We start from the raw sequence: 26113 nt of genomic DNA, 5'->3' as shown, positions 1-26113 counted from the left end.
CTGTACATGAGTAAATGATGACAGAATTTCACTATTCCTTTAACATATTAGAGGCCTCAGTTTTTCGTTTTCAAAGGGACTACAAAATATCTTAAAACTTTGTATAATAAATTACATTGTATATAAATAATTTAACAACAAAAATGCTAAATATGCAACCACTTGACATACAGATTATCATTACACAGATCAGTGAGTGCAACTCGTAACAAGTGCATAATTCTAACTCTAAATCAGGAAATATGCTGAGCTCTAAGTAAAACCAAACAAAACTAACAAATTATCTTTAGAAAATATATCAGTGATAACCTATTACTTTTTTCCTTTTAAAAGCTGTTGGCTAGTTGACCAGAGTAGCAAGTTATAAAGTCTGTGGAGTCATAAAAACAGCGGTTACAAATAAAAAAAATGTATCTGTCCTTAAAAAAGGTTGAAAACAATTGTTTTAATCTATATGGTGTCTGCTTTCATTGTGTCAGTGAATAATTAACACTTTATTCAATAACACCATCTCATTAAATAATACTTCGGCGTCACATGATCCTTCAGAAATCAAAGCATGTTGCAGTGAACTCTGAATGCGTTTAAAAACAACAGTAAGAAAGTGACAGCTGAAGGAGCTTTTATTTAAAATTACTTCATATAATGTCCATATCCATTTTCATAGGAAAATAATTTTTGATACTTTATTCATAACAGATTTATCATCAAAAAGAATCAGTAAACACTGAATCAACAAGGCACTTGTATCCCAAACAATAGCTGTCGGTTGGGGAGGTGTAATCTCAAACAACACTTTTAACATAACACTAACTCTTTGAAAAAAATTAAATAAATCAGTATAAACATTTTAGTACCATGAACTACAACAGAGTCAAATGTGTATGTTAAATGTGAACATTCGCATAGTAAGAGAGGCGAGTCGTGAGTTGGAGGTGAATGTAGTGAAATGTGAAACAATAACAGTTTCTCTTCTTCATGATTAGAGCTTAGTCAGTGGATTTGGTCCTATTGAATGTTGAAGTCACTTCTGAACCGGAGGAATCTTCTAGGACATTTGATACCACACAAAAGGATGTGAACCCATATTTGTGATGGTTTCACAGCTCTGTTGATGTACTGAGGTCATACTGATAGGAGGTGCCTGAGTGACAGTGATGTTGGATAACCAGAAGATGGCAGTGTTGATGCACAGTAGCAACGATCTAAGCAGGATTTTCATCAGTTTTTCTCTCCCTCTGTTTTATCAGAATATAGACTTGCTTTGGTTTTCCATGTTACTTCTGCAGCGTTGACTGCTCCCAACTTACATCCATACTTCAAACTATAAGTTAATATTGATCCAACTGGAGCTTAAATGATACTGTTGTGCAATGCTTAGAAGACCATCCTTATGAAGATGAAAACACACACTCCCAAATGATTGCCAGCATTAAGACTTGAGGTGAGAAAATTCACATGATTGAATCTGTTTGAATCAACTGGAGAATGACTCAATAGCGTTTTTTGTCTGTACCAAAAATGAATCCAAGCATGTATGCGTCCACCATTAACTTAATACAGTGCTTTAAATCTAACAGTCAAAATACAGAACTTAAAAAAAAAAAAACTTTAAAAAGAGAAATTTTCTCTGAACATGTGCGCTGTGCTTAAGTGTCTTCAGTCATTTCCCACTGCAAAATAAATAACACCAGCTTCAGGAAAGAACATTTTTTTAAATTGGCAACCTGACGAGATCCAGCTAATTTTAAGATTACATCTTGTTATATGCTGACTAATTCACAGGTTGCTCACTTGGGTCTGCATGTCAGGACTCAAAAAATACTCTTTCCACAGTGCTGGCAAGAGCAGGAAGAGCTTTAAATGCACAGTCGACAGCTCAAAGATTTGGCCAACTGCTCTGGAAAAACTAAATTAGAGCAAATCACTCTCCATCCACACCCATCCAGCATAACTTCTTTGTCAAACTGCTCTGTGCAGTAGGCACGAGTCTGAAGGCTCGGAGGTGAACGAAACCTGTGGTGAAGGTCACATTAAATATGTTTTTTTGTAGAAGCATGTGTTTCTAGGTCTCTTCCTCCCACAGGCACAGCTGTTTGTGCGGTACGTAGTAAGTAAATTGGTAGCCTTTGCTGCAGCTTTTGATGCCACATTTATACGGGCTGCCCCTTCCGGAGACGTCCCTGTTGCGACAGTACTTCAGCAGGCAGGGGTACCATTCCAGTCTGAGGTTGTAGCTACAGGAGCAAGGCTGCCACAGGTCCTTCACTGTCCCGCAGCTCTGCAGACCTGGCACCTCCACTGCTTGAGGCTCGAACATGGAAGCCTCGGCGCCTGAAGAATCGGGAAAAAAAAACATTTATTGTAGTTAATGATCAAGCGATGTAGGTCAGTGAGGTGCTCCAGTGATGTGTTTCAGTTCAAACAGTAATGCATCTGTACTAGGTCTAACTACATTCAATTAGATTTACTACAGATCCTTCTCCCCAGAATTTTCACATTTGATGTGTAAAAGGGTTTGATGCTAAAACCCTTTATATGTTTATATATGGCATATCTCTGAAGGTTAAACATGATAATTCAGGTTAAGAGTCTATACTTAACCCAATCAAATAATTAAACATAATAATTAATATATAATTATTTTTTATGAAAACATATGTAGACAATGAAATTATATTTATAGGCATATATATATATATATATATATATATATATATATATATATATATATGCACACATTACATACATATGACTATTATTTATTACATTAGATTAGGCTTTAGAGGGTTAATATATGAAGGACATAATGTCAGCGCTATATTTAATCGTGCTGGGTTTGGTAGGGTGTAATTAAGGGACGCAGTAAGCATGCTTGCCTCTGTCCAGCCAGTGTCTGACATCAGCCTCGCGCGTGTACACGGCCTCCCGGGCCACGCTGCACATGTTGTGGATGTGGGCACTCAGTTGCCACGTCCGTGTCAAATTGACCGCTACGTTCATGCTCAGCATCTCCGTGCTTCTCTTCTCTTCCGCTGTGCGGATGGCCTGGGGATTTTTCTGCAAAATATAAAAAAGACTTTTAGTATTACTACTGTTATTTTTTAAAACTAGATGTTTCCAGTCTTTTATCACACCTTTCATTCATTTTCACACATTTAGGACCTTGGACACCTTCCCAGGAGCAACTCATCAAAGGCCTTTTACAGCCTTTTTCCTCTGAGATCTCAAATTTAAAGGGGTGGTATAATTCCCTTTTCACAAGATGTAAAATAAGTCTTTGATGTCCCTAGAGTGTGTATGTGAAGTTTTAGCTCAAAATACCCCACAGATATTTTTATATAGCATGTTAAAATTGTCACTTTTTGAGGGTGAGCAAAAACGCACCGTTCTGTGTCTGTTCCTTTAAATGCAAATGAGCTGCTGCTCCCGGCACAGAGGGTGGAGCTTCAACAGCTTGCACTCACACAGACATGCACTGAAAATTTAAAGCTACACTGTGTGATAATTTCCCCCATCTAGCGGTGAAATTGTATATGACTACCCAGTGAATATTAGTTTCTGGCCTTTTCTGTTCAAACTGGAGTCAGACAATGATGGAGAGACTCAAGAAGAACATGTAGAAGCAAGAGGACGTTTCTGAATGGTTAGTTGATGAATTTATGTAGCTTATGTATAGTTATCTTCTAGTCATTGATTAGCATATTCTGTCTTGATAATCTATGAATCGTGTTCAGGGGGCGGGGTTTATGTAAATTTTAGGGTTGGTGATGTCACTAACCCTTGAGGAATGTTGTGTAGTCCCTACCAGCCGTTTGTTATAGTCCTTAAAAAAACGATTTCTTTAAAAGCAAATATCTCCCTTTGCTTTGAACTCTGAGCGTTTTAAGTTTGCAGATGTTGTTTATGCTCAAACAGCAGAATTACACACTAACTAAAGTTAGAAAAGTGAATTCATAATCAACCAGCCCTTTAAAACATCACACTCCTATGCAACAGTTAACCAACAAGCTCAACTCTAACACCCCGGATCTGCTCCCTCACTCCCAATGACTTCCCCCTGCCCCGCCATCAGCCACAGAGGGAGCCTGACCTGTCGCAGTCTGGCCATGGACTCGCTGGGGATGATCTCATTGTGGTTGAGCCGTGTGATGAAGCAGAGCGCCTGGTATTGGCTCTGCCCTCTCTCCAGTTCCCCCAGGATCAGCGCCCGGAAGATCTTCACATCCTGAGAAGAAACACATGCAGTCATCATTAAATTGTGCAACTCCTTAAGAAATGTTATATAATAACTACAAATACTGATGTCTTTGAGTTGGAGACTTGCATGGCATCAAATACAAGGGCTGCATGATTAATCATATATAGGCTACTGTGATCAGGATTTCTGCTTCTCTCGATTATTTAAGAATAATTATCTCTGTTATTTGTGATAGATCCAAACATGAATCTCGACTATATTGTTTGTGATTGTGGTTGCTGAATAAATGCACTTACTCAACCTCTGTGCTACAATACAAATATTAAATATATTATTAGTTTGAAGTCACCACAAAAATTTGACAATTCTTATTTTTTATGGAATACTGCACTGTTTATTATAAACGATTTGTCCATGCACATAATTATTTTAAAATAAATCATGTGCCCTTGTAATCTTTAGTCAAAATAACTTCCCCTCCCTCTTGCAGCAACATCTCTTCTCTGACGACGTGTTTACTGGCGTGAGGGCGGGACAACCTGTCACTCATATGAGATCACAACAATAGCAACCCACAACCATCCATACATTTTTTCTTGTCCAAGAAGCTTTCTTGTTTCCCTTGGATATACATAACAATAGGGAAGAAAAGATTATTGCATCTTCCGCTTCATGCCGACTGTAACCATTATTGTGCATCCCTATCAAACACCCATCGATTTTATTCATTTTGGCTCCTAAATTCTTGCTTTTTAGCATTTAAAAAGTCAGCTGTTGACCTTCAAGCTTACAGTCAGATCTTCATTACAACATTTTATAGTGATTCAGCCCAGAACAACAGAGAGACACCGTATATTTCAGCACATCACTGAGTTGCTGTTAGCAACCAGACCAAATATCTGGCAGTACCCCCATGCTCATAAAGACTTCCATGTAAAGGCATTATGGGAAACCCCAGAGCGGAGAGCAAGGCCACAGACCTGTGTACCCATTCATCAGCTTCTCCTTGCTCTGGCATCCTCATGACTCTGCCAGCAGAAGACACACACATTCTCCTCACTCCCCCCCTCCTCTTATTTTTCACAGTAAGGCCTCGAGCACCAAGCCGACAGAAGGGAGCAAGCTTTCAGGGTTTAATTCGCAAAGTAGGAGGTTTTCTCAGACAATCAAAATAAACAAGCCGAAGCTGTCTTTGTTTGTTCTGGAGCTCTCATCTCATCCTCTTTCTAGAACCTTCCATCTGGTTTCCAGAGTTGGTCAACCCCCAAACTCATGGAGCTGCAGTCTCACTGAGCCTGTGGAAAATCCATTCACATTCCAAGAATCATTCACCACCTCTAATATTCCATTTGAATGACAATGCTCTTTTATTTGTATAGTTTTCCCTGAGGAGGTAAATTCAGTTCCGCAGACAAACTTTGGCCTTGTCCACTCTTATACTTTTTCGTTTGAAAACCCATCTTTTTCTCTCCGTTTTGGCCTTCCGTCCACACAGAGACGTATTTTTGAAGAATCTCTTCGGTTCCATCTGTATCATCTCAGTGGGCTTTTGTGAGGTTTTACACATGAGCAGTAATGCGAATTTAGCGTTTTCTGACATGTGAATAAGAAACTTTTGAAAAACGCTTGAAAACGATAGTGTTTTGAAATTAAAATGCCATTTTCAAATGTATTTGTGATTTCTTTCCAATCCAAATAAAATGTTTGTTTTTCTTGCATAAACTTGGTAAAAATTTGATAAATTGCCTGTTTTTTAGACTAGAAGTGCCATTTAAAAATAAAAATACATCAATTATCAATCAATTATTATATATAAGTATAAATAAATCACTTTACAAATTGACAAAAAAAAAAAAAAAAAGAATATTTGGGGCCAGTAACACTAGGTAGGGCCATGTAAAAAATGTACAAATATTTCACAATATTACTGTTTTCACTGTATTTTGAAATAACAGTAAATATACGGTAGTATATTTTCATTTATTTTTCCCTTTATCAAATCTTTAATGGATTAAGACTTTTCTAGGAAAAGAAACATTAAGTACTACTTACAAGCATCTCTTATTTATGTTCACAATAGACATTACATTACATTACATGAACACTATACAAAATGAAAAAGTAAAAAGTACACAGATCCCAATCTGTGAATCAGTACATATAATGACAGACATCCAAAAAATGTAACTCAAACCTATATTGTGAAGAACTGTTCAGCATGGAAGTTCTTCAAAGGACGAAGCAGCAGGAACGCAATTAAACTGACGGAGGAGGCAGACCTGGTGGAATTACCGCATGGGTGACAGAACAATCAACAAACGCAAGAGGGGGGGAGTGAGCAGGCAGTTGTTATTTTAAGCTCCGGCACTAGAAGAACCTTCCAGCCGCCAGAAAGGCGGTTTGCTTTAAGGAACAGAGAGAGGGGTTGGTGGGGTAAGGGGGGTGGGGGACTGCTTTAGCCACTCAATTTAATTGCAGGGAAGTGTTGGCGTCACTGCTTTGCAAACACCTTGATGACAATAGGGAGAAACCCTGCAAGCTGACACTGCACAGGTAAACCAATCACATCTGCTGATGCAAGCTGACATTATATCAGTAGCTCAATCATTGAATTCTCTTTACAACTATCCTTTATCTTCATTGCTCGGCAATTTCCTCTTATCTGAGGCGAATATCTCTTTCGCTTTCCTCCAGGGTCCTGTTGCAATTCTCTGTTTGACCCCCTCCATGCAGCAACATGTCTAAGCCGGGTTAGTGAGTAAATACTTCAGTCAGGTAGATCCTCAGCTCAGTTTTTCATTCGTTCACCCTCCAACCTTGCGCAGGTCCGCCAAATGACCAGATTAGAGACTAAACATAAATCTTGGTGCAGAAGAGTTTATTTTGACAGTCCTGAAGAAATATATCTCTGAAGTCAAAGCAAACATTAGCTTCTGCTCCTGGTCCTGCTTCCTGCTGCAGGATCACGGCGTGTTTGTTTGGACTATGCTGTTGACGTCTGACAGCGGCATCATCACAAAGTTTGGCACGGCTTTCACAGTCAGTTCCAAATGTTGCTTATGCCATAAAATTCACGTCAGACATACAACGTTAAGAACAATCACAGATGAAAGATTGGATAAACCAAAGATTTTTTCAGAAAAACTTCCTTTGTGTTTAACAGAATAAAGTCTTGGAATGAATTTCTGTGATTGGGTGAACTATCCCATAACTAAAGCCAAGTGGACACTAAGACTCGTCACTTCTGCTTTGTTTTGGAACTTGTAACTTAAGCGATTGCTGCTTGGATCTGAATTTATAGTAGTTTATATAACATTATCCTTCCGACTCTGTTTGTTTGTGTCTCTTATACATAAAACACCCTCTAAATTCCTCTCTAGAGACGAGCAACTATGACAGAAGAGATAAAATACATGTTTGTTCATTCTGCCACACTACAATGCAGTGACATTGATGAACGGTTTTTAAAAACCATGTCAATTAAATTCTATTTGTTCTGCCACTATAAAGATGTTTGCTTTATGTTTGCAAGTGCTTTCTATTATAACAACTGGTATTAATAATGTCTACCCAGGAGGCAATAAGTGGAATTGCTTAAGATCCCTGTTTGCAATACAATGCACATTGTCATTAAAAACTATGAACTGCACAAAACACAAACACGAATTACACAAGAGAATTGAGAAAACGAAATGTTGTGCAAAACAAGTGGGTATCTACTTCAAGGTTTCACATTACATGCATTATTAACATCTGCATAACCATGAGTCAAAATCTGACTCAAAAAATGGTAATAAATGCAACAACAGTTTTAAAAAGGGATGTTTCACTATTATTTACAACAGGATTTGCAAGATGGGTTTAAATAAAATAATTTTGTTATAAAAGACAAACAACTTTGTGCATCAAAACCACTCATTTCATGGTAAAAATTAATCAGATTTTCCAAAGTCAACACATTTTGACAGGTGATTAGGAGGCCATTTTTTCATTTACACCCCTACTCTTTTGTTGCGAAGGACATCCTAGGATTTTTAATGACCACAGAGAGTCAGGACCTCGGTTTTAACGTCTCATCCGAAGGACGGTGCTTTTTGACAGAATAGTGTCCCCATCACTACACTGGGGTGTTAGGACCCACACAGACCACAGGGTGAGCGCCCTCACTAACACCTCTTCCAGCAGCAACCTGGTTTTGACGGGAGGTCTCCCATCCAAGTACTGACCAGGCTCAGTCCTGTTTAGCATCAGTGGGAAACCAGTCTTGGACTACAGGGTGATATGGCTGCTTTCGAACGTTTCTAGCATTTCATAGTTCACCCCTCAGGCACGTTATCACGTCCGTCAAAAACTTGGGCTGGCTGTCGGTTGGAATATTAGAACTTGTGGGCATCAATCACATCACTGAATACTTGTCGGCTAAAGAAAAATGGATTACCTTTCGATCCATCAGTTTTCAAATCCATCATTTGAATCTGTCAGAAGACTGTCTGTCAGAAAATGACGTGCACAATACACGGTAGTATTTACGAGAAGCATAGGTCCAGTGAGTAAACGCATTTCCTGAAAAACCCACACTACCGTATGTTTTGAATGTGCCATCACTTTCTGAGAAGAGGGAGAAAAAGGATAGCCTGAGCAGCTTCAACTTGCTGTCTGTCGATAACATACATAATATATAACGCACAAGAGTATAAATTTGTTCTTCCTTCACTGATATTGAATCGGAATGATCTTCACACTGCATGCTAATAAAGACCAATCCAATTGAAAAACTTCACCGGGTTAGTGAACATCGTTCACATGTCACGTGTTGGATTTGAAGAATTTTTTTATGCACAAACTACGCATTTTGATTCTGACTTTCCTGATTTGAATATTTTTAATAATTTTCAATTCTTTACTGATCTTTTTTCCCCCATAATTTCGGCAATAGATGAACTGTTTAATGAGTGATCTTGAGATGAGTCCCTGTAGTCATACAATTTGACTCTCAAATGCATAGGCTATGTAATTTACATTAGAACTTGACATTTGATTTTTATAAAATGTATATGCATATGAATGCAAGATTTCACACATAATTTATTTGAAAATCTGTCTTAACGCAATTCATAATGTGCTATAATAGAGAGTGATAAACGCTCTTCTTTTCAACGCTCTTCTTTTCAACAGGAAATACAACAGCACACATTCTTCTGTTGACATGTTTATAGCTGCTACCTGAGTCACAACACATCTGTATTAATGGCAAAGGCATTTGAAGGTAACTTTAAAGCTCCCTTGATAACTTTTTACAACCACATAAGTACGTACAACCGCATGCTCGCCAAGCATTGATCTGCGTAAAGTAAGTTTCCGGCCTTCCTGGCCGTAGTCATTTACTCATGTCGTTCCAAACCTGTATGACTTTTTATGTAGAACACAAAAGAGAAGTTGTTTTGGACCCCATTGTCTTTCATTGTATGAACAAAAACAGAAACATTCTTCAAAATATTTTCTTTTTTGTTCCACAGAAGAAAGTCAGTCATACAGGTTTGGAACAACATGAGGGATGAGACATAAATGGTGACAATTTTAATTTTTGGGTGGCATTTCCCTTAAGCCAAGTCACTAGACTGACGTAATCAAGGCTGAGTCAGAATGCAGGTACGCATGCTTTGAAATTTCCCTTATGAAAGAAAATTCCAGATTGGCAAGACATCAAAGATTCAACAGTTATGAAGTATTACATATATCACCCCGAGCAGTTAAAGCTAATTAAGGGAAAGATTCAATAGACAAATAACAAGGCACGCAGACATGATCCAGAAGAAACAGATATGCAAAATGTTTATGGTAAATGTGGTTCCTCTTCAAGGAGAAACGCTATTGTCTAGAATTTCAGTTTAACTGGATTATGGCTCCTTATGTGACGGCAGAGATGTTTAATTGGTTTTTTAAAGACGGCTGGTGAAAAGGCACAGGTGCATGCCAGCATTTAACATTTCGCTCTGATGAACAGCAACCTCGGACAAAAGACAGAGCGTGGGAGAAATGCCTGAGTTGTGGTGGTTAAAATACAAGAGGAATTTGATGTCTTACACACTTAACAAAAACACAACATGCATTGCAGTAAATAAAAGTCAACAAAGAAGGAACCAAGCAATTCTGTTTTGGTAACATCTTAAAGTAGATTTCCTCTGAATATGACACCAAAAACCAAACAGCATGGCAAAAATAGAGGCACTTGGCTATTATGGTAATGGAAGACCATTGCTTCCACTGGGTTGTCTCCATGTGACCTTTGACTCCTATTTGGCATGTGGCTAACTTGAGCTCTTGTGGGACAGCAGGGACATCTTTACCCTGTTTCAGCTGTCTTAATGTGCTTCACACTCACTGATATATGTTCATCTGTTAACTTCTTCCACAACCATCTTAAAACTAACAAAACATCTGGATTTTGAACAAAAGCTTAGGCAATGCGTTTAATAATAAATCAAGATCTTAAAGCTGATGCCCCTTTACAACAGTTACGCCAATATTTCAACACCCCATACCAATCCGAAGGTATTGCACAAGACCAAGAGGGAGACGTCAGACCGTGGGAGAAGAAAAGACAAGACCCAAACGCAGCAGGAAGAAATCATGCTGTTCCTGTAAACTATGGGGAAGTACATCTCATTTCCATTGAGATATGCCTCATCAAGAAAATAACAATGTAACCCTAGGTTATACAATGTCTTTCACCGGGAAGTTGGATTTAGCAAGAACTGATGTAAACCAAAGCTTGATTCATAAAGCAATGACTCAAACAGATCATAGGATCAAGCTCTTGTGGCTGTTAAGACATGTCACTTTGGAGGGGCTTTAAGGAAACAGCTAATCCTGAATGATAAAAGGCATGTTTAACTATGATAAACTAATTCCAGTAGTGAAGTGAATGAATTATAATGAGTATTAAAATGCTCTTCATCTCCCTTTCAGGGTCCAAATGTGCCTAATGCAAATAAAAACGGCTTTGTTGAGCAAACAAGGCAGATGCACAACTGTTAGGAACTACAACATTACGTGATTAAAGAATGATTGATGCTTCAGATGCATCACAAAGTGATATGAAGGTAAAACATATGTTGCTATGCTCACGTTCTCTTTTTCCTCAAATGGAAAATATGGAATATTGCTTGCAATATGCCACCAAAATGGAAATAAAATCACATATCACGTTTTAGTGAAAGAAAGAAAAAAGAAAGATTAATTAATTGTCAATTTTAAATATATTATATTCAAATAGTATATATATTCACATTATAAATTTAAACATATTTATGGTCTGAATTCCTCCACCACTGGCAAAATCTTGTAAACTTGTGTATCATTCAAACCAGTGACTAGACTAGAAGAAATTACCACCTTGATTACATACTATATGCTGCTATGGTACAAAGAAAGCAATCTTCAGCAATCAAACTGATGATATGCAATATGCTCGTGACAATTTATGAAACATGAAGACAGTCCATTTAAGCTCACACAGGGATTTTTAAAAATGCAATCTGTGCAATCAAGAGTTTTAGCAAATTGCAACAGTAAAAGACTGCTGTGCTAAAAGAAGTACTTGAAAGTGCAAGAAAATTAAGCTTCAAACATCACCATATTTCAGTTTCTCAGTGCTCAAAATATTTTAACACGGACACTGCTCGAATGTGCTCTGGATCAACTGGACTTGAACAGTTCAGCACATAACAGTGTCTGTGGGTAAATGAGGCCTCTTCTTTCTTTCTCAGCGACACTCAAAGGGTCAACATCTGCCTTATTCTAGCTTGAATAAAGTCATCAGCTTGTAGCCAAGGGGCTGCCAGAGATGTCCTGCCTGTTGCCGACACACTTGAACATGAAAATATGAACTGAACTGTAACTAGTTGACAGAGACAGCACATGGCTTCCTGTATTGTAGGCAGTGTGGTGAAAAACCCATTTTACACGTGATTTTAAAAGGTGAAATGTGCTGTTTCTACATTCTAATAAATAAAATCACCTCTAGATCCAGCACATTGCAATGCAATATTTATACTGCACCAGTCACGCAGTGTATTAGTTCCTTTATTGTAATGACAGCAGTAAAATAGCAACATCTACACAACGGGTGTGGTCTTTCATTCATATTGACATGAATCTTTTAAACATATATTGTGTCATCATGAGAGCGGTTGTTCAAGCCTGTGCGGTGTGTTGTTAAGGTCACATCCCTGTCACATGTCTCAGAATTAGTGGGACATTTTGAAACAGGTTGGACTGGCTAGGTTCAAGTGGGCATGTTCACACACCTGGATGGCATCCAAACACACTCTCTGATATATCACTGATTGAAAAGCCAGGACATAAAAGGCAGACAAGTTCCCACAAGTGACAAACGACAAATTCAAAAGTGAAACAACTTCAAAATTCCACTGAGCTTATGATGAGTTCCTAAAATCAGAGCCAACACAACACGTTGTCAACGACAAAAAATGACTGCCCCAAAGTTGAATCTTATACAATAAAGTTTAAAGCTGGCTCAAATGTTATGAGCCGATAACATTTCAAAGTGAAGAGGAGGGATGGCTTGTGTCCAAGCAGGTCACAGATATCCCAATAGGGAGATGAGCATAAAAGCAGACCGCTCGGCTCCTCGGTTGGCAGCGGATGCGAGCTGAGATGAATTCATCGTCATCACTGCATAATGCTGCCGATGGGCAGAGACAGAGCGCTGAGAAACATAATACAACTAGAAAGACAACGGAACAGATTAAGAGAAAAGCTTGAGTTAGAGATGAAAGATCAATGTGATCACACGTAGTATCTCTTCCACCAAACAGTCGCCGCTGGATTGTGATGTGTTACTCTAATTCCTGCAAGCCGAAACAGTCGAAGTAGAGGCCAAATTGTAAAAGAACCTCATACAGCCCACACTTTTTCCACACAAACTGGAAAAAGGGCCAGTCTGTTACTCAGATATATCTGTTTTTTTATATTATGAAAATGTATGCTTAAAAAGGGCCACAACCACATGATTTGCATGATATTCCTAATCTCATCTGATTTCCATTGAAACTTGAACTGAACAGGAATATATATATGGGTAAACTGTATCTGAGTATGGAAGCTTGTTTCCGCCACTGAATAAAAAAAAATAAAAAAAGGTAATTGCGACTTTTTAATCTCACTTTTTCTCTGAATTGCGTGATATAAACATGCAACTCTGACCTTTTTTCTAAGAATTGTGTGATATAGTCACAATCGTTTATTAAAAAGTCAGAATTGCCAGATATAAACTTGCATTTCTGAGAAATAAAGTCAAAATTACAAGAAATAAACTCACAAGTCTGACTTTATAACATGCAAAACTTCCATTTCTGAGGGAAAGAGGTCAGTCTCTCGCAATTGCGAGTTTATATCAGAATTGTGAGATGCAAACTTGCAGGTGTGAGAAAAAAGTACCCTTTAATGATGCCATGTAAATAAAATAAAACATTTTAAAACAATTAAAATATAAGGTGTACCACTTTACATTAAGGTCACCTTAGTAAATGGTTAATGCAGAAACTAACATTAACTAAAAATGAGCAATACATTTGTTGTAGTATTTATTCATTTTGGTTAATGTTGGTTAATGTTAAAGTCCCCCTGTGGTGAAAATCAAGTTTTTAATGTTGTTTATATGTCTATGTGGTGTTTTAATGTGCTTTAAGACAAACCATGTGCAAATGCATAAGTCAACAACACCATTGCTGAGTATTTTCTCCTTAAAACTGAAGTGAACCAAAGACAGTCTCAAAAACCCGGTTTGAAATCGCTGGGGTTTCTGACATCACAAACTACCTTGTAACCAATCACGTCAACGTGTGATCGACAACAATTGGATCTCTGAGCTGGGCTGCGTTCAGCCCCGACAAAACGTTGCACAACGTTTTTTAAACAGAAACGGTGATGCGTTGAACACACTGTTCGGATGACGCAAGAGTTGCAACTATGGCAGCTGAGAAGGCCATTCTTTGTGAAGAATTTTCTGAGCCTGATGAAGTCGGTATAAATATGTGTTTAATACTACAAAATATGCCAGATGTTACAGTTACTGCACTTGCCGCCCAGAACAAAAGAGAACATCCCAATCGAGTGAAGGGATTGCTGAAACTGAAATGGAAGCACACATCTTACCTAATTCAGACTAAAACACATCTATTTAGCCTCACATACTGACTTTATTTGTAGTTCATACTGTTTTAATACCCTCTATTTTCTTTCTCATTTTTAGGAAAAGCACTTAATTACCATTGTTTATTTCTATACCAAATGTCATACACTTGCAATGAAGCTAAAAATATAAACAACTAGGCTACATCATTATGTTGATATCCTATATTATTACAAAAAAACTTACGACAAACATGTCTTCTAATATCCTCAGTTGTTGCGTATACCGAGCTGCATCGAACACATTTGTAAATTACTTTCCTTGAACCCATTGTGCGAGTTCACTTTAATACCGCGTGCTTTATATACATGTTGCTGCTGATTGGACTGCAGTTCTGACACACCCACCAAACAAGAGAATACGTATCTCAAACCCCGTTGCACACCGGTGCACGCCGTTTCCAGGAAACATGACGTTCAACCCGGAAACCGTAGCAAAACTTTGCGCACCGTTTTGAACTTGAACATGCCCCTGGTGTGAGTGAGTGGAGGCGGGGCTCATTTACATATTCATAGAACCATGTTTACTAAATGAGGCAAGGATGTAGAGTTACATTCAAGCTATTTTAAGGGATAAAATTATTGATCACAGGGGGACTCTAATAAAAATGCAACTGTTTATTGTTAGTTAGCTCAGGTTAATTAAAGGGGCTATACGTAAGGATTTTCATTTATTAATTGCTTTTTCATTTGCCAATGTGTGAACAGCTTGTAATGAAACGAGACCTCCTCCGGCTTCCTAAGATGTCTATGAAAGCCTCTAAACTGATTTTTACGTGAAGGACTCGAGAACGTTTTTGCCAGGTAAATCAAAAGATGTGGCGGTTACGCACCTTCCCGAGAGCCTCTCTTCCGTTAAATGACACATAAAATGGATGTTTTTACACTGTTCAGGTCAGGATAATAGTCTCACATAGCCAGATTTATATAGTCTATAGTCTCAAATAATCAAACTATCATAACATTAGCTATGTTTCCATCCAAAGTTGCAAATAAAGCACCATTTCCATCCAGTGAGTCGAAGAGAACAAAATCGTGACTTCCTGATAAATCGGCACTAAATATCACAAAGAAAAATGGAAGTTGCTGCAGCCGTAGAAGCCATAATATTTTTTGTATAATAAATTACTTGCACCTCAGAGCGTGCAGACGAAACGCAATAAACACAGTCATGTTATTTTGCTTTCGGAGGCAGATGCTGCTGTTTGGGAACGCAGTCATTCAAGTCGGGTTCTGAAAGGTAATTATACCGAACCACTTTGACAACAGACTTTGCTCAGGCATTTCAGAATGACCAAAACAGCATTTCAGATGCTGTGCAATAAGATCAGTCCACTGGTTGGTCCAGTTATGCCATCCCATCGCAAAGTCACATGTCTTTTTTGACGCGCATTGAGAAATGTATTCTGTAAATATGTTTCCATTGTAGATTATGAGCATGGTTTCTTATCGGATATCGTCTGAATGTTCATTAACAATATATCGCTGCAAAGGTATCACAAACTTCTTTTGACTTTTAAGCCAAGAACGAAAAACAACTTTGCGTTAATATATCGGGGCATTAAATCACATCTAGTTTCTTGTATGTTTTGTGTGCATTAACAATGCGTTTCTAGCTGCAGTTCACATAACGGCCACCGGTGTCGCTAATATCAACGGTTTCTGAATTCTACACACAGCCCCTTTATATAATATTATTAGATACAACTTTTAATTTTAATGAAGTATTAGTAAATGTTAAAATTAACATTAACCAAGAAAAGGAAAGGCTTTAGAAGTATTTTGATTGTTAACTAACGTAGCAACTAATGTTAACAAATGGAAACTTTTTGTTATTATTGTGAAGTGTAACCAAGTAAGAAAGAAGTAAATAAATAAACAACAATACAATTCTCATTTGCTGAATCTAAATATGCCATGGTTGGCATTTCATCCATGTAAATTCCACAACAACAGAAAACTAAACCAAAGCAGCATTCACTCTTATGAATGAAAGATATTTAGATATGCTACGCCAAATCTGCAATCAAATGCCTATGTAAAAGAAAAGAAAAGAAAAGAAAAGAAAAGAAAAGAAAAGAAAAGAAAAGAAAAGAAAAGAAAAGAAAAGAAAAGAAAAGAAAAGAAAAACACTACACAGCTTTGGAAATCAAATCCAGAGGGTTCACTTAGCACCTGATTAGGCGGGTACCAGAATAGCCATACTTCATTTAGTAATATAAATGAATATTTGTCTTCCTCCATCCCTGTTAAAGACCTTTCAGTGCAGTAAATCCAGTAAGGCAGCAGGAAGTCCTCGTTCATTCAAATTTCCATAAATCCCTGAGATACAGGGGAAACAGATGAGAACCACATGTGAGAAGAATGGAGACAGGCCCGCCAGTGGAACTGATAAAAAGAGGAAAGGAAAAGTTCAAGCCTTCCCAAATGTGATGCAAACCCCCACACTGACCACATCTGTGGAGGATCAGGGGACGTGAGGGGGAGAGGGTTGCTGACGTGACTGAACTGAGGCGGATGAGGACAGTGACAGTGCCACTGCTAATCCTGATGGTATGATCACCAGTGAAAGAATCTGACCTCAGGTCAGAAGTTCATCACTAATACGGATGATTTAACACAGAGACACAGACTTTAATGGCACGAGGAAGGAAAAGTAACCACTTCTCATATTACCAATATTTGAGGCTTCGTCACTGTAGAATAGATGATCTGGTAGGCTAAATGACAAATATAGTAAAGGCTAGAAATGTAGGTAAAATTATCTAAACTTTTTTTTTTGTTTTTTTTGAGCAGACACTTTGAATGTACTGTAATTTTCTTTGGATTTAAGTGCCAGCTATCTAACTAACTAACTAAATAAACATAAATGTAACTAAATAAACCATTTACCATTTAGTAAAAATGTTTCTAGTAAAGCTAGAAATGTAAGTAAAATCATTCAAATCTAATAGGTTGAGCAGATACCTTGAATGTACTGTAATTTGCTTTGGATTAGCAAGTCAACTAATCAAATGTAAATGTATAGTTTTGTGGAACTCCAAAATCACATTCACAACTTATTTTATATTGAAGATATAGCCTATATATTGAACACAGCATTTTATATTGAACATAGCATTTTTTTTTTTTTTTTTGCAAGTTTGTCTGAAAGTGATAGAGCATTTGTCCTTCAGAGTGTTCCTTAATATGAAATAAGACTAATAAGACTTAGGCCTGAGTCCTCAAATGTAATGACTTGATATTCAGACATGCTAAAATAATTCACCTAACGTTATACTGTAAAAGGGGGCGGGTTCATGAAAAAAGTCAAGCAATATAATGCATTCCAGCACACTTCAGTGACATCATGTAACAATCATATTAAACAAACATACTTTTATCCTGGCCATAGTTTTCAACTTACCTGTTTGAAATCGGCCACAAAAGTTATAAGAGTCCCATCTCCTTGTTTAAACTCCACAGTGATGGAGTCTTTTTCACTGTCCGCCTCCAGAAGTTCATCTGTGATTTGTCCATCGGCCAAACGAACCTTCACCTTCAGCTCAGAAGCAGACCCGAGAGTTACTGTCACAGTGAGCAGCAAAACCAACACAGTAAACCGAACTGAACCCGGTGAAATCCACCTCGCAAACATGCCAGATAATCCTAAAAGTCAAACTCCGGGCTCAGAAGGAGAATCCACAGGAATTACAGTCGCTGATGCGGTTCGACTCATTCCACAAGTCCTCAGATAGACTCCGCTATCTCCTCAAAACATCACAAGCCGCTCCACTTTCACAACTTCATCCATATTTTTTGGAAGCTGGATACACAAATGAATTCATAAAGTCTTTTAAAAACAGGTCTAGAGGCTTTTCACGTTTGGTAAGTAAACATTTAAGAGAGCCGCGTCACACACGGATCCATCTGGTGTTTGCACTCGTCTCGCGCCTCTCACTGAGGGAACTTTGATTCGTGAGCTCTTGCCGACACGCTCGCGTTCATTCAGTACACTGCGCTTCACGCTGACTTCAATCTTAGTTTCTGTTTTTCTCCTCTGGAGTTTTTTCCTCTCTCTCCTAGTCATTGCGGATTCGTCACTTCCTTCATTATCCAAAGTGCAGCAGTCCACCGGGCTCCCAAAGTTTCGCAGGCAGCGCTCGAAAACTCTTAAAGGCGTAGCGCCCTCTCAAATAACCGTCTGTTGATTAATACACGACTCCTCAGATTTCTATTCCTAGAACTTAACTCTTTATGTAATATAGGTGATTTACATATCATATTCATTAACAAAGAATACTTGTATATTTATGTACATTTTTGCAATATATTATTTTATCATATGTGATAATATTAGCCTAACTATGCTTATTAAACGTAATACAATATTAATCACACTCATTTTTATTTGTTTCTTAATCTGATTTACTTATAGAGTTACAAGAGACTATATGGTTAGACTATATGGTTCTTAAAGTTTGGGATTTCAAAAAGGCAACTTTTTTAATAATAAAAAATAGATAGCCTAGCCTACACAGCAAATTTCTGGAGTTGAAAAATCCCGAGTTAGGCAAAAAAGTGCGAAAGAGTTAGATTTTTGGAGTTTATTTTTTAACTCTGAATACAGTTTGTGTTAAGGGATACTCCCTGTTTGTGTTGTATTTTGGAGTTTATTCAATGGTGTTCAGAAGCGTGTTTTACACTCATCTGGAGTTAAATATTTCAAAGTGCGCCACACGATCGAGTCACGACCCATGGTGCAGCACAAGGTCTAATGGATCCGCCGTGAGGTATGTAAAAACGTATTTATTACCAAAAAAAAATCGAAAAGTTCGATATTTTCTGACAGAAACACGTTTTGTCGTAGCTGATACGTTATATGTGTGTGTACTAACGTCAATGACCGTGGCGAACTTGGTGTTGAACTTAGTGGCTGTTAACTGTTAGCCTGTTTTATGAGTTTTTTCCCCCCCTTTGATTTAAAACGAGCTAACATTAGCTAACCGTCTTTCACACCGTGTTTCTGAAAATGAGTTTTGTTTTTGCCGTCAAATTTAAGTGGTGACTCAACTCAAGAAACCTTCTGTTGAGCTTCCGACGAGCAAGGTAAGTTAGCAGCTAACGTTAATACACTTTATACAGCCAAACGCTGTTAGCATGTGTTTTACAGACGTCCTAACAGCAGTGTCTACCCCGGATAATAAGATATTTGAGCCGTGAAAGTGTAACGTTTGGCCTGCAACGGTTTGAATTGTAATGATAAGCGTTTTAGATTCGTGACCATTAAAAAGTGCATGTTTTCACCTTAAACATTTTTTTTTTTGCATTTTCAATCACACTAACATTAGCAGTTAACATAAATTACATGTTTTCTCTTTAATGTCAGGTCACGATGTTGATAATAGTGCAATGTGGAGGGAAGAAAAAGTATGTAAAACTGGAAGAAGTTTGTTTCTCAGATTTTCTCAGTGCAGGTGAGTTATATGTTTATTAGTATACAGGTAATAAAGAGTAAATAATAGTATTTTGTTTTGTGAATAACATGTTGTTGATGTTATGGTGTAGTCCAGCAAAAGTTTCTGATACCAGAGAACACAACATTGAAAGTCACAGATGACCATGGCATAGAGGTGGATGAGGATGTCTTTCCAGAACTTGCAACGACCAAAGAAATGTGTTTTTTCATCCACACTGATGATGGTAGGACATTAGACTGTTTGTTTTGTTTTATAGATATTTTGAGAGTTTGTATCTCAACTCAGAGACAAAATTTGTGCATTTCAGAAATTCCATTTGCTGAAACATTCAAGAACTCTGCTGACTTCTCAGACCTGACAGAGTTTGACGCCTCCTCAAATCTGACAGATTATGTTACTCTCACTACTTGTGGTAAGCAGAGTTATATGTAATGTGATTATTTTGTCTGACCCTGGGAATATCCACCTTGGTACATAATAGTTTTGCTGAAGCAGCTCTTAGATTATAAATGCCTCATACTGTACTGTGTTGTTTTTGTGATCTTCAGATTTGACTGTCCTGCAGCAAGGGGTTGAAGGGCCCTCCTCCCCAAGTCTGACAAATACATTCTCTGTCTCTGGCAGTTTAAGCAGCAGTGTTTCTGGATTGCAACCTTCAATGGACGGTGCCCATGTGAGAAATGTATTTTTTTAACTTGCATACAAATAGACCTTATGTTTTAGACATGACTTTTGGAAAATAAATGCATTTTGAAAGTATTTAATGGTATGTGTGTATAAGGTCATTAGATTGAGATAAAAAAATGTTTAAAAAACAGGTCCACGATTGGTTGTATTTTTTCTAAATAATTTTTTCTTTGTTTTAGAATGTAAAGCAAATTCTCACTTCAAAGCCAGCAGGGATGACTGTGATTAAAGAGTATGAAGAGACTGGGAGTTTGAAAGATTCCACAAGGCGGTTAATGGTGAACATTATTGTAGCTCACATGCATGAAAAAGAAGGGTAAGAAGCTTCAAGAAGACATTACTTTTTCCTTTAAAAAAAAAAAAATCAGACAAGAATCTTAAGACAAATGTTTTCATCTTTGCAGGAGAGCTGTTAGTAAAGCAACAAAGGAGTTGCATGCCCTTGGGATTGTGTCTCTGTTCCCATCTTTGAAAGACCCATACTCCAAAAAAGGATATGTAAGTTTGCCCAACGGACCATAAACATCTTATATACTCTTGAGCCACTGCAATTGAATTATTTTGTCCAACATAATATACTGCTCCCCCCCAGGAACATTTCTATGACATTCAGAGCAACAAAGGCTTTCTTGAGTGGCGTATAAAGACCGTCCAACGTAAATCCAAAACCTCCTCTACATCACACAACAGAGTGGAGCTAAATGGAGGTCCCACATTATCAAGAACGATTGAAACCATAGATGACCAGCGAATGGGGGATGAATGTATGGAAGCTGTGTCTCTCCTCCACCACACAACTGACCGTGACTTAGTGTTCCAGAAGATGAGAGAAACTTTCCACAACCGTCAGCAGATTCTCCATGACCCTCAGCGCTCATCTGATGTACTACAAATGTTTCCTCGTTTCCTGGACGTCAAAGGACTGGTAAGTATTAAATAAGAATGCAAAATTGTATCAAATATTACATTACATTAGATGTCTGAATGGTTGTCTTTTCTTTTTTTAATTAGATTTTGCAAGACTTCTCACTGATGTTTGGAGCAGAGGTTGCTTCAAGGTTCCTGGAAAAATGGAACACCAGTTTTAAAGAAAAAGTAATCCAGGAGGCCAGGAACCTTAAAGAGACTGCTCTCCTAAAACAGCTTTTGAAAGCTGCACTGAATGAAGTATCTGACACTACTGATGATCCAGGTACAGTCATCATCAAAATAGTGATGTTGTTACTTGAGTCGATCAATCTTCTGGTTAAAAAGTTTTTATTGATTATTTCCCAAAAAGTCTGCTAAAAACACTTAACACAGTTATTTCTTAATGAAATTTATTACGAAAGCTCATGAATTCATGCTTTGTGAATGCTGTTCATAAATTTTACATTAAAAAAATCATGATGCGTGTAAGAACATAGTAAGAGTAAAAGTCCCCTTGGCTTTGGGCATGTACAGTATCCAGTTTGCTCTCCAGCACACAATAAAAACTACCCCACTAATATTTCGTCATTTTAATATATTATGAGACACAATTCACAGGGCTAACTTAGAGATGCCTTAAACATACTTTGAAACAACTAGGTTTTTTTCTGTCTCCAGAATGGGACAGCGACATGGCTTCTCTACTTGTCCTGCTGCATCTTCTCACTCCACAACCAGCTGGAAGAAAGCGTCCCAAGAAGATCAGTGTTGGAGACGCAACAGATCATCTGGTGAAATTTCACAAGGTTTGTTAAGACAACACTATCCTACTCCAAATATTGTAGTTGATGCCTATTTTTAAACAAATTGTTTATAAAGAGACATTTGTGTTGTGTTTCAGTCATTCCAAAGCCTTGATGATCATCTCCTGACCACTGAAGGAAACCCTCAGCCATACCTTCTTGCCTCAGGGACTTCGAAAGCACAGGTTTTCACCTTTTACATTGTCTTGGACAAAAAACTCTTGCCTTGTCAGTCATGTACATCCTTGGGTGCTTTTGACGAGCTGTTCAAGTCCCATTTTGTTTTCAGTGTGAAGTATGATGATGCTCTGTCCAGCCTGTACACATTTTTGCAGACAACTGTGTACAATATTGATATAGGTACAACTGAAGAAACTCCAAAAGTCAAAGAGCTGAGAGCAAAGCTCTTAAACAAGCAGTAATTGTATTATTCAACCAAAATGTTAAGTTGTTTCCTCTGCACTTCATCCTTTGGTTCAGCTTTGCTTCTGTTCAGGCACCTCAAACTAATTCATGGAATGTATCCTGGGAAAAATATAAGACTTAAATGTGGTCAAGCAGGCTGTTGCTTGCAGTTCTCTAGTTATTCTGGATTTAGGAGACATCTCATTAAGATACATTCTTCAATTGGTGACAGATGTGTTCCTCACGAGACCCCTTCCACCCCTTGTGACAATGAAGAACCCAATTCTCATTCCTTGAATGATGAAATAGCCTCTACTTCATCTCAGTGCCAAAATGTTGAAGCAGGCCCTCCAGTATCCACTCATCGGAAAGATATGTGTGCGTCCATTGTAGCCAAGCTTTTGGGGAGTGGTGTACCAAATACTGTAGTTCTTTCCACAATTGAGAATTTGGAGGAATTTGTGGAAGATCTGCAGTCTAATATTAAGGACAATGTTTTAAACTTAGTCACAGATGACAATCCATCCAGACCAGCCATAGAAGAGTTATTTAATAGTGTGGACAACCCTTTCAGCCAATTGAACACTGATACCAAATGGAAGAAGTATTTCAGAGACAAATGGGGAGTAGTAGAGCCAGTTGAACTGCGCCTTGGTGTTAGGTATGATACCAGAAGAAATAAAAAAACTGGAACTTATGAACAAGTTCCTGTTAATGATAAATTCATATATATTCCAATTTTGAAAACACTACAGTTCATTTTCAGAAATGAAAACATTTGTGAAATGATGCAAACATGTACTCAGTCTGAGATATATGAAGATTTCTGTGATGGTAGCTACTTTAAAAATCATCCTTTATTTTCGACTAAAAAGTTTGCTCTCCAGATTCAATTATACTATGATGACTTTGAATGTGCAAATCCTCTTGGGTCCAAAAAAGGTATACATAAAGTTGGTTGCCTTTACTTTATTCTCAGAAATCTCGCTCCAAAGGTGAATTCTGCCCTCATGAACATCCATTTGATATCTTTGTTTCATGCTCAAGATGTTAAGAAATATGGGATTGATGAAATGCTGAAACCCTTAATAAGGGACTTGAACATATTAGAAACTGTTGGGGTTGCTGTTCCATTTGCTGAACAACCTGTACATGGCACACTTGCTCAAATTACAGGTGATAACTTAGGTATGCATAGCATTCTTGGGTTTTTGGAATCATTTAATGCTAATTATTTTTGTCGATTTTGCTTAATTGATAAATCTTCAGCTCAGTCAGTTTTCTCAGAGGATGACCCAAGTTTGACTTTAAGATCACCAGCACTGAATGATCAGCATTATGCCAGTTTGGTAGATGATCCAACACTAACCTCTTCTTTTGGCATTAAAAGGAAAAGCATACTCAATACTTTGCAGTACTTCAATACAGCGGAAAACTATGCTGTTGATATCATGCATGATATTTTGGAAGGGGTTGGTCAATATGAGATAAAAATACTTTTTGAATATCTAATTAAACATTTCATCTCTAAAGAAAGCTTGTTAAACAGGACGTATGCTTTTAATTATGGCTATTTGGAAACTAAAAACAAGCCAACAAATATTAACCTTGACTGTGCAGGAAATGGAATAGGCTTAAATGCATCGCAAACACTGTGTTTAGTCACAAACATACCTTTGCTATTTGGTGACCTGGTACCAGAGGAGGATTTGCACTGGCGCTTGCTACTCTTGTTGTTAAACATCATAAACATTGTGTTCTCTTACTCAATCACTGAGGGGATGACAGTGTATTTAAAGCACCTTATTGTTGAACATCATAAACTCTTCAAAGAACTGTACCCATCAAAAAACTTGCTTCCAAAACATCATTTCATGGTCCACTACCCAAGATGCATAAGAAAGATTGGACCACTCATTCATATCTGGACCATGAGATTCGAAGCGAAGCATAAATTTTTTAAGGATTCTGTGAAGAACTTTAAGAATTTGACTGTATCGCTGGCAAATAAACACCAGTTTGCAGTAGCATATCATTGGGAATGCTTGTCTTTAAAAGCAGTTGAGTCTGGTCCAGTCAAAATGTGTTCACTTGAGACACTTGAATTTTCAGAAGATTTAACTGCATATCTCCAAGTTGATTTACAAGCCACAGTCAATCTGACAAAGTGGATAAAATGTTGTGGTGTTGAGTATCGTGTTGGACTCTTTGTTTGCACAAGTACTGATGAAAACATGCCACTTTTCAGCAAAATAACCGCACTCATTTTACACAATGGTAAAGTATTTTTTGTTTTGATTGAGCATAAAACGTGTTTCCATGATCACTTCCATGCTTTTCAAGTGAGTGAAACCCTACCAAGGAAGATAGTGATTATAGAAAAGGAAAGATTAAGGCATTTCAAGTCTTTTGATGCCCAAATGTCATACGGGTGTGATTCACAATTTTATATTGTATCAGACAGTTGTATTTTCTGATTTTTTATTTGAATGAGTTCACTGTGAAGTTTTTCATTGTTACTTCATCTGATGTATAAGTGTCTACCTCAGGTTACACAATCCTACTGCACTACATGTTTTTTTTTATAATCCTGCAGTCTTGATTTTATATAATGAAGTAATGTGTTGTTGACATTGTTTTATACATGCTTTTCAATCGAGCGAAATCCTACCAAGGAAGATAGTGGTAGACAAGGAAAGATTAAGGCATTTCAAGTCTTTTTTTTGATGCCCAAATGTCATACGGGTGTGATTCACAATTTTATATTGTATCAGACAGTTGTATTTTCTGATTTCTTATTTAAATGAGTTCACTGTGAAGTTTTTCATTGTTACTTCATCTGATGTATAAGTGTCTACCTCAGGTTACACAATCCTACTGCACTACATGTTTTTTTTTTATAATCCTGCAGTCTTGATTTTATATAATGAAGTAATGTGTTGTTGACATTGTTTTATACATGCTTTTCAATCGAGCGAAACCCTACCAAGGAAGATAGTGGTAGAAAAGGAAAGATTAAGGCATTTCAAGTCTTTTGATGCCCAAATGTCATAAAATGTAAATGTTTTGCTGTTAGATTTTACAGTATTTTATGACAGATATTATTTTAAAGTGTGTCCATACATGGAATTTTTAAACCAAATGTATGAATTTGATCAAAATAAAAGCACAGAGTTGAGAGTATGGCGTTCAGTATATCATTTTCACATAAAACATTATATTATGTTAAATAAATGTTAACGAAGTGTTAAATTCAATATTTTTTAAGTGTTGATTTTTAACACTGTTAAGGAGTTCATATTATAAATAACTCAATTTTAGAGTTACAATTACTCTCCATATGATTTGTATTTTAACTCCAGAAAGAGTTCTATTTTAAATCTGAAAAAGTGTTAAAAATTCAACTCCAAAAGCGGAGTTATTTTAACTCTGCG

At 37.4% G+C, this 26113-nt stretch overlaps 2 protein-coding genes across 5 annotated transcripts; one reads left to right on the top strand and one right to left on the bottom strand.

Moving 5' to 3' along the window:
• Positions 1-607: 607 nt before the first annotated feature.
• Positions 608-18623, bottom strand: oafa (OAF homolog a). 2 transcript variants are annotated; one of them, XM_081369904.1, is made up of 4 exons: positions 17823-18623; positions 4094-4228; positions 2880-3060; positions 608-2334 (listed from the first exon to the last, which is right to left on the bottom strand). In XM_081369904.1, exons 1-4 carry the CDS (start codon positions 18051-18053, stop codon positions 2066-2068), a joined length of 816 nt encoding a protein of 271 aa, XP_081226030.1. In that variant the 5' UTR covers positions 18054-18623; the 3' UTR covers positions 608-2065. The 2 variants fall into 2 exon arrangements, with proteins under 2 accessions (XP_081226030.1, XP_081226031.1); XM_081369905.1 differs by lacking the exon at positions 17823-18623 and adding an exon at positions 16592-16865.
• Positions 18624-19097: 474 nt separating this feature from the next.
• On the top strand, positions 19098-25860 carry LOC308693146 (uncharacterized protein). 3 transcript variants are annotated; one of them, XM_081369922.1, is made up of 12 exons: positions 19119-19188; positions 19458-19504; positions 19785-19872; positions 19964-20098; positions 20183-20287; positions 20424-20548; positions 20742-20878; positions 20967-21060; positions 21155-21487; positions 21574-21754; positions 22150-22277; positions 22373-25860. In XM_081369922.1, exons 3-12 carry the CDS (start codon positions 19791-19793, stop codon positions 22694-22696), a joined length of 1644 nt encoding a protein of 547 aa, XP_081226048.1. In that variant the 5' UTR covers positions 19119-19188; positions 19458-19504; positions 19785-19790; the 3' UTR covers positions 22697-25860. The 3 variants fall into 3 exon arrangements, with proteins under 3 accessions (XP_081226049.1, XP_081226048.1, XP_081226050.1); XM_081369923.1 differs by lacking the exon at positions 19458-19504 and having other exon boundaries at positions 19098-19188; XM_081369924.1 differs by lacking the exons at positions 19119-19188; positions 19458-19504 and having other exon boundaries at positions 19657-19872.
• The last annotated feature ends 253 nt before the right edge of the window (positions 25861-26113 follow it).

Source organism: Scardinius erythrophthalmus, assembly GCF_964197995.2.
Source record: "Scardinius erythrophthalmus genome assembly, chromosome: 7".
NCBI classification, from domain to species: domain Eukaryota; kingdom Metazoa; phylum Chordata; class Actinopteri; order Cypriniformes; family Leuciscidae; genus Scardinius; species Scardinius erythrophthalmus.
The sequence above is the reverse complement of the archived record's forward strand: the minus strand, read 5'-3'. Positions and strand labels throughout refer to the sequence as shown.